The 10,222-nt window shown below is 33.4% G+C and overlaps 1 protein-coding gene across 1 annotated transcript; it reads left to right on the plus strand.

The window, feature by feature from the left end:
- Nucleotides 1-5,220: 5,220 nt before the first annotated feature.
- Nucleotides 5,221-9,785, plus strand: LOC133668091 (probable terpene synthase 8). The gene is made up of 4 exons (XM_062087837.1): nt 5,221-5,253; nt 5,539-5,829; nt 6,181-6,282; nt 9,450-9,785. Exons 1-4 carry the CDS (start codon nt 5,221-5,223, stop codon nt 9,783-9,785), a joined length of 762 nt encoding a protein of 253 aa, XP_061943821.1.
- The last annotated feature ends 437 nt before the right edge of the window (nt 9,786-10,222 follow it).

Genomic DNA, 10,222 nt, shown 5'->3' on the forward strand with positions numbered 1-10,222 from the left:
TTCAAATCAAGATCATTCTCTCTCTTTGTATTTTATAATGTTTAAGTTTTATTTTATATTATATTAATCTCTTATTTATACTTTTCATTTCCTTTACTATACTTAGTTAACTTATATGATGTTTATGTTCTTATATTGTTTATTTATGTTTTTCTTCTTCATTATATATGTTTAGCTAAGTTAATTTTGTCAAGGTGAAAAGGGTACACTAATGGTGGAAGAATAAATATAATATAAACTCAACATGGACTTTAATGTTTGATACTACCATGTTTTGTATTTGTTATCTTACTCATTCTTAATACCTTGCTTGTTAAATGGTTAGTCTAGATTTGTGTTGTGCAACCACTACAAGATTTCACAGTTTTACTGGTGGATAAATTCCGTTGGTGTGTAATTAGTAGTTCGTCGGTGATTTTTTTACCGACGGACGTTGTAGTCCGTCGGCTTTCCTTTCGTCGGTGATTCCCCATTCTGTCGCTATATCGGTCGGCACAACAAAAAAACCATTTGCCGATGGTTTTACAGATGGAATTTGTGGGCCAAAAAAAAAGATTCCCGCTTGAAATATATCGACAGATTTTTAGTCCGTCGGTGATATCGTGATTCACCGACGACTACTCACCTTCGATAAATCTGTCGGTGAGTGTATGAAATACCGACCGAATATATTCGTCTATAAATTCATCGGTAAGTGTGGTAGTTACTGTTAAATGCCGACTGATTAATTCCATCGGTAAGTCTGTCGGTGAGTGTTTAAAATACCGACCGAATGAATCCGTCAGTAAAACCCTTGGTAATATTTTTTTTCTAAATTTATTTTTTAAAAATTATTTAGAATATATAATATAAAACTATATAAATTAATTATAATACAAACCAATTATGCAAATCAAATTTATATTAAACATAAAAAAAAATCAAAGTTAAATAATATTCATTACAAACTGAATATGTTTCAAAAAAAATATTAAATGAAGTTTTAAAGGTAAATAATGTTTATTACAAATTAATATAAAGGTGGAGCTGGAGGAGGGGGAGGAGATCTTGAAGGAGGAGGTTGGTGGTTATACGGCCATAAAGGATTAAGCGCACATATTCCACTATTTGCCATGTTCATGACCATTTCGCGAAGCTGTTCATAAGCCGCGTTTTGTTATTCATAAGCCGCTTTTTGTTGTTCATACTCTGCGTTTTGTTGTACTTGAGACGCTTTGATTTTCTCAGACTCCGCTCTTTGTTGTGCATGAGACGCTTTGAGTTGTGCGTACTCCGCTGATAGGTGGTCGTATTTGTCGGTGAGCTGAGCCCTGTGTTGCTGCAAGACCACGAACTCCTTAGATTGGGAGCTCGATATTGATTGGGAGCTCCCAACGGTTGAAACACTACGGGTCGACCGCAAGTTGTCGGCCGTAGTGTTTGAGGGCCCGTAAACCTGATTTTTATCGGGTCCACCTGACGATCCAACCTCCATCCACAAATCCGGATCGAATTCCGAATGGGTCAAAATATCATCCCCGTATCTCTCCCTCAACCGATTATTATAGGTCTCTTGAAAATAAAAAAATTAATCATCATATTCAATTCAATAAACATAATAACTTACAAAATAAAATGATCGAACAAACATACCACGAAATGTTGAGCACAGTTATCAATGAACTGTTGCGCCCCCTTTTGGCGGTCTTGACTCCGCACGCGCGTCTCCACAAACAACTCCATCGGGCTTGGCTCACGTTCAAGAGACGCAGCCTATAATGAAAAAAGACATATTAACAACAACTTAATTTAATGATATATTTCATTTAAATTAATCTTACCATCCGTTTCGCATGTGCAGCAAACAGAACGGAGCCGCTAGTGTGTGTTGTCACTGAGCCATGAATTGGCTGATTCCAGTTGCCAGCACCAAACTGTGAGCATCGTGTGAATCGCTCAGACATCACATGCTCAAGATAGTGCGGCCATATATCTTCCGGAATGTATATCGGTTTAAAATCCCTCCAAACCGCAACATCGTTCCAGCCTTGGAAACCTCTATCCCTCGTGGTTTTTTTCGTCTTTTTTTGTGCTTCATACCAAAAATCACGCAACCTATTTCACGCAACCAAAAATTACATTTCGAAACATAAATTTTTGTCTAAAAAAATCTTGTATTTTTTTCGATCTTACCTAGTTGCCGCGTGATTTTCCCACACCCTCCTCACAACAGTGTTATGCTCACTGTCCCAGCAGAATTTGTGCTGTGTATAAATAAACAAGTTTAAATAAAAATAATAATTTATTTACAATTATATTAATAATTTATTAGAAATAAGCTGAAAATTATAAATGAACTCCAATCTGAAATCTGCCAAACCATGCATTGATTTGAGGCATCCATTCAGGATACTTGGATATCTGACTCCATTGAAACAATGGAATCTCCATCGAAACAATGGAATCTCCATCGACGATTTAAACGCCGATGATATTACTCGGGCAGCCTCAATGTTTGTGAACCTAAAAATAAATGAAATAAATTAAATAGTGATTACTTCATAAATTATGTTGTAATTTTTTTTAAAGAAAAATTAAACCTTAACAAACTTACATTGAAAGGTCGTCATTCCACTGCGCCTCGTACTTGCGGGTAAATTGATTCCGCTGTGAAGGCACCCCGCCTCTACGCTGTGAAGTAGCGCTAGAAGAGGCAGCATCGGTTGACGGCGCAGGTGGTGTAGGTGCCTCTTCTTGAGAGGCATCTAAGGAAATATCATCATCGCTGCTAGACGAACTAGCTGCGACCGTACGTGAGCAACCAGCTCTGCTTTTCATTCTACGCATCTACACAATTTTATACAAATAATTATATAATTAAATTCAAATATTAAAAAAAAATTCGACAGGACCTCCCCTGTACTGGATACTATCCAAATCCACAAACCTGCACATATTAACAAAAGCCACAACCAATTGACCCAATCTATACTAGTTAATCCAATATATTCAATTATTAATCCTAAGGTAAATTCAATGTTAAGAATTACAATTCAACAAATTATTCAATAATTATGCCAATACAACAATAAAATATATTCAATAAATAAAAAAAACTGTAAACTAAAAATTAAAATTAATGGAAAAAAATTAAACATAAATCATGCAATAATAGAGTAAAATTAACAATTATTCCAAAATATTCAATTACTAATACTAAGGTAAATTCAACATTAACAATTACAATTCAAAAAATTATTCAATAATTATGCCAATACAACAAAACAATAAATTAAAAAAAAATCTAGAATAAAAATCAAAATAAATGCAAAAAATTAAACACAAATCATGCAATAATAGAGTAAAATTAATAATTATTCCAGCATATTCAATTACTAATTCTATGGTAAATTCAACATTAACAATAAATATTCAACAAATTAACTAATAATAATTATGCCAATACAACAATAAAAAATATTCAATAAATTCAAAAAAAAAAAACTATAGATTTTAGCAATGAAATATGCTTACTTTAATAATGTGTTAAATTCAATACTTGATCTACATTACAAAAAATACACCAAAACAAAAAACATAACAAAAAAAATAGCAAAAAAAAACCCTTAAAGTAAAATGAAATAGAATAAACACATACCTTTTAAACTGATGAAGATTCACAAGAAAACTTGCTAGAGATTGCAGGTGAAAACTTTGAAGAACGGAGAGGAAAAGAATCTAAATTTAAGGTGAAAAATTGGGGGGGGGGGGGGAAGAAAAAATGAATTGAAGGGGCGGTCGCTGGAACTTATATGGCAGTTTTACCGACGGATTCACAGACGAATATAAAATTAATTATTATTTTAATTTATTCCATCGGTAAAGTGTCAAAAATCCATCGGTATTTTTTGAATTTCGCACCAAAATTTTTAATGACCCTCCATATTTTTCGTGATCTGTCGGTAATTCTGTCGGCACTATGACACGATCAGATATGCATTTAATGCACAACCCTTTGGAATTCGCGCGGTCTGTCGGTAATTTGGTCGGTAAAATTGACCCGCCGACAAATTACCGACGGATTTATATCCATCGGTATGTATGTCGGTGAATGTGGCATTGCAAGTAATTATTTTCGACCTTTCTGTGAAATGCCGATGGATTTATATCCGTCGGTAGGGATGTCGGTGATTGTGGCATTTCAAGTAATTATTTTCAAACTCTCTGTGAAATGCCGACGGATTTATATCCGTCGGTAGGGACATCGGTGATTATGGCATTTCAAGTAATTATTTCGTGTTACAAAACATATCATCCATGATCTATAATTATTTCAAGTAATTATTTCGTGATTGTGGCATTTCAAGTAATAATTTCAAGTAATAAATATTTCGTGTTACAAGATATATCATCCATAATCTAAATTACATGAAAAAAAGGGTTTTACACAAGGCTTTATTTTGGTAGTTAGTCAGAATTTTCTTCTTCTTCGTCATCAATTGAATTGTCATCACCTTCATCGCAATCTTCAATATGGATATCATCTTCTTCATCGACAATTGCTTGTCCGATAAAGCTCAAAACAAAATTCAACTCCTCTGCGTCAACATCAACAAGACTATCATCGAAAACACAAAAATTTGAATTTTCTTCCAATTCAATCGAAGGCGCAACTCGATATGGTTCAACCAACTCACTAACTTGAAAGACTTCATCTCGCACACTTGTGTCTTCGTTCTCATCCTGAACAACCTCGACACGACCCCGGGGTTTCGTTTTTAAAACGGACAACCAATCCACTCTTGATCGATCCTTTCTAAATGAAGGGGTGTATGTGTAATAAACTTGTTGACATTGCTTTGTGAAAACAAAGACATCGTTTATGTTGCGGAGTCTAGCTTTTGAGTTGATTTCGACCAGACCATAGTGCGGATCAACTCTGATTCCTCTGTCAGTCGTGTCATACCAATAGCATTTGAATAAAAACACTCTATTCTGCTCGTTATGATATTCTAATTCAATGACCTCTTCTAATCTACCATAGTAGTCAACTTCTAACTCACTACTAATGGATCCCTTAACACAAATACCGCTGTTGTATGTTTTTCTTCCTTGCCCGTATTCTTCAGTATGGAAAACATATCTATTTTTTTACTTTATCTCTAAGTTATTTTTAAAATTCAATATTTATTTTTGGTTTGCTATAACTTCAAGTTAGAAAAACTTTTTTCCTGTAAATAGATGATTACACATGCAGAGGGAGAGAATTTCAAAGTACGTTAAGAATTTCAAAGTATCTCTAATCTATCATCTGATGTTTCACAGTTGTTTTTTTTTTTTTTCTTAACCATATATATATCACTTCTCTCTCTCTTTTTAATGATAAAATATTCATATGTATCTTTTGCTGCTGATTACTTTTACTTTAAACAGAGACTTCATTTTTTATAGAGTAAAATTCTATAAGAAAAAACATTATCAATAGAGTAGAGAAAAACAAAAACACGTTAAGGATTACTCAAAGCTATCAATTTATATTAACTGAATATTTCACTGCAGGAATTCGAGTCATACAGCCGACAAGTAGAAGAGTTGAAGGAAAATGTGAAGGACATGCTGATGGCATCCAAAAAGGATACAGTGGAACATATTGAATTCATTAATCTGTCATGTCGGCTCGGTGTGTCATATCATTTTGACGACGAGATTGAAAACAGCCTGAAAGAAATTTTTGATGACCTTCCCCATCTTCTTGAGAAGCATGACTTCGATCTCTACACTTTGTCACTTCTATTTCGAGTATTGAGACAGCATGGATTCAAAATGCCTTGTGGTGAGCGCATACTTCCAGTACTTTATAGCCTTTCAAACCTTAATTACCATCTCCAAAATTAGTTCTTTGACACTATGAGAGCATTCATTAATTCCAGAGGAAAAATTAAATCTTGACTTCTGAAAAATTAATTCTTGGACAGCACTTTAAACTCTGCTAAATCTTTCTTTCATTGACAAGAAGTAATCTATGGTCAAATTAAGTTTATTAAAAAAATGACTAGAACACTAAAATTATTCTTTCATGAATCAGTTGTGTTCGACAAGTTCAAGGACACCAATGGAGAGTTTAAGAAAACAATCATCAACGATGTTAAAGGCATCCTGAGCTTGTATGAAGCTTCGTTTTTAAGTGTGCATGGTGAACAGATACTGGATGATGCCCTAGTTTTCACAAAGGCAAACCTGGAGTCTTTGGCTATGCAATCAAGCCCACGTCTAGCAGACCATATTAGGAATGTTGTTGTATGTGTCAGTATACATGTTAGGATCTTCATTTCTTCATCTACGTATCATTAACAAGTAAATATCATGTATTTATAGTACTTTTAGTTTGTGTATAATAATTGTTGTTGTATGTATTAGTATGCATGCTAAGATCTTGTTTGATTCAATTGCAACTTTGAGTATTATATTATATACATGATATGCATACTAAGATTTTGTTTTAAATTTGTTGCAAGTTTAATTACTTTTACTTTGATTTACAAAATTATACACAATTGAAACTAAACAATTGCAATCTTTTAAATATCCTACAATCTTAAAACAAAAACTTGTTTGTGTGTGTTCTTTTTGTGTTTGTATTTCAAATCTATTTGTATTATCTAATTTTTTTATTTATATTTGTGATAATATTGTTTATAAAAAACTAAATTACAAACTTGACATTGTTATAATTTTACATGCTAAATTATTAGAAAATTATTTTAATTAATTTCATTGTTAAAATCTTAATTTGTCTCAGCATATTTTTATGTTTAGCATGTTTAAAGCCAAATTTTAATCATAGATGTTTGGTTATTATTTTAGAAAAAAAATATCATAACCTCAAAACAAGATATGATTAATGCAATAATATTGTTTTGACAAGTACTACTTATAGAGAGTATTCCACTATCACCTTTTATGCTGGATGGTGGCAAACCTAAAAGGTTTATTGGATTGAACTTTAAGATATGACAATAGAAAATATTATTCTATTTAATTATCTTGAACTTTACGATGCTATGTCTTAAGAAGTGTCAAATATGTTGGATAATGAATTTGATCCCATTTGTCATTGTCGCACCTCGTCGTGGATAGGGGCCAAAATAACTATCATAAAAACTCAAAGTCACCGCCTAGTAATTAAAGGAAACTAGGGATCCTAAGAATGCACTGGTTCCATAGATTCAAGTAAGGGATTAGTTATATGTTTAAGGGAAGAACAATGTCACCTTTAAAACATCCTTTCTTGTGAAAAGTTCCCTTTACCATTTGTTTTCTCCTAAATTTGTCTTTTTGATTGCAATCAATTATCTTCATTATTTTTTAGCCTTTTTATTTTTATTTATTTTATCTCTAATTATTTTTCTGAAAAATTTAACGTGGATTCCTAGACACTTCAGAAAATAACATCAATCTTTAAAAATAGGAGACTTGTCAAAGATATTGATATTAAATTCTTAAAAGGAACTTTTGTTGAAATAGTACAACATAGGCATAACCTGTATGAGCTTGATAAGCTTGTTATCAATCCCAATGCTAAACAATACTTTTTTTTAACAAAGCTAAATCATGAAAAATGATTATATATATATATATATATATATATATATATATATATATATATATATTATGGTAAACATGGTATTTTAAAAAATGATAAATTATGCAAAAGAGAGATATTTTTTTAAAAAAAAATTGGCCATGATGCAATTAAAACATTTATTATTATTGTTGTCTTCTTGATTTTAAGCATTTAAAAACATGTAGGAAGATGCAAACACACATATATTTTCTTTTACTAATTAATGCACACACACCCAAATATAAATATTTACAATAAATTGCAACAAACACTTCAACAATCATCTGAAACTCGAAATGGACCTTCAAAATGTTGAGTGATGTTACCTATTTTTGGGTTCCCACACAAAGAAGATAGAAAATACAAAAAAAAAAGAAGTGTTGTTTTTCATACACCAAAAAAAATTGTTTTAGTATGCATTTTGGCTTTAATAACCAGTTTATTAAAGTCAAGAGAACATTGACCAATATTTCAAAAAATTCAAAAAATATTTTTGTTTGGTTTTAGCACCAGGGATTACGAATTTATACGTAAAACGTATTTTCAATATTAAAAAGTTTTTTTTATTTTAAACCTTAGATTTTATCAGACAATAAAACAATGCGGCTTACCTTAGGTAGGGCGTATTTGGGGTGCTAATACCTTCCCTTTACGCAACCAGTCTCTGTACCTCATCTGTGAGACCAGTTAGGGTTCCTAGTGACCAAAATACTAGGTGACGACTTCCATTCCATATTTTACTAATAAGAGACAAGAATTCCTTGTCTCTCTATATTTGCCAGATAGACTTACATATATCTTTGAGGGTGGGAGATCGCCGCGACACTTCACACGTGCGCCAGAATGACGACTCCACTAGGGATATCTTGTGGACTAAGCATTGTTTTTGTTTGATAATTGTGTTTTGTTTGATAATTGTGTTTTGTCTGATAATTGTGTTGTCTTATTTGTGCATTTTCTGTTAATATGGAGTTCTTTTATTTATTTTCTTACACGCTTTAATTTCTGTATATATCTGTTCATGACATCACGTGCTTTAATTTTTTGAAAAGTACACACAAGCTTCTAAGTTAAGTGGGGAATTAACAATCTGCCCTATGACTATTGGTCAGGGTTCAGATGCTTGAAACACCCAATTCATATCTGAGTGCCTACTTAGTAATGGCGGGCATATGTGTTTTAGCTGTTCTTTGTAACGCCCCTATACTGCCTTTACGAAGGCCATCACTAGGCAGATATGAGACCCGTTTTGAGACTAGGTAGAAAACCTACCTTTTGTCTCATATAATAATTAGAGCTTGACCTTAGGATATATATTACTTTCATTTGCATCAAAATTAATCATGTTAAAATCATCACTGCAAGTTGAACTGAAATCATGACTAAGTATCAATCTTTTCACGACTTTGGGCAAGAATCTAAGCTGACTCAGGTAGCTCAAAGAAAATGTCCAAGAATCAATATCAGTAGATTGTCTGAGATTACCAAGATAAATCACATGGTAAATGATTTGGAGAAATTGTGGTCCATTATGGGATACGTTGACGATACATTTTTTGAAAGGCGATATGGGAGAATTGCACAACTAATGAGGTTACCCCTACAAACAACAGCAATCAAAGCCCTAGTGACCTTCTGGGATCCTAGTGATCGGTGTTTTGCTTTTGGGAGCATATATATGACACCTACCTTGGAGGAATATGAGAGGATCCTGGATTTTCCAAATAACAGCCACAAAATTTACCTCAGATGAAATTTTAAAGGCACAACCACAGAGGTAGTAAAGTTATTAGGCCAAGGAAAGATCAGTCAATGTAGAATAGCTAATGGGGGTTTTAAATGGAAGGTCATTAAAGCTAGGATGAAGAAGAACGACGAGGAAGGCAAGTTGGGAGATGAACGATACAGGTTAGTGGCTTTCGCCATTTTTGGACTTGTATTGTTTCCATCTAAAATTGGGGTCATTAGTCTGGAAGCCGCAAGTGTTTTCATAGAATACGAGCATGACCAGATCAATACTTCTTTAGCAATTTTGGCCAAAACCATATTTTCACTCAACCATTGCAGAATGAATGGCAAGGGAGCCATGAGATGTAGCGTCCCTATGTTGTATTTATGGATTATCAGTCATATTGAGACACCAAGGGACATCTTTAACAACTTCTGGTGGTTTGACCTTTGACCACTAAAGGTTACAATGGAGGAGACTTGGAGACATTGGGATGAGAAAGCATGGATAAAGAAGTATATTGCACTACCACAAAGCAACTTCAAATGGAAAGAACCGTGGATGAACAACATAGTCTGCACAATGAGTTGTGGAAGCAAGGTATGGGTTCCCCTGATTGGTGTAACTGGATACATCAGCTATACCCCAACACTTGTAACAAGGCAGTTGGGTGGAATGCAATACGCACCAAGAACTTTGGGTGTAGCAAATTTCATGGATTTATTCAAACATCAACCATACCTCAATGAAATGGGACTCATTCAACAAGACTGGGAAAGGCCCCTATTGCTGAAAAGGGAAGAAGGCTGGTTTGAATTATCTGTCAGTCAGAATTATGCAGTTTGGAGAAATGGAAAGCTTTCTGGGGTAGTAGGGTCCTCAATACCTAA

Source organism: Populus nigra, chromosome 11 (genome assembly GCF_951802175.1).
Source record: "Populus nigra chromosome 11, ddPopNigr1.1, whole genome shotgun sequence".
NCBI lineage: Eukaryota > Viridiplantae > Streptophyta > Magnoliopsida > Malpighiales > Salicaceae > Populus > Populus nigra.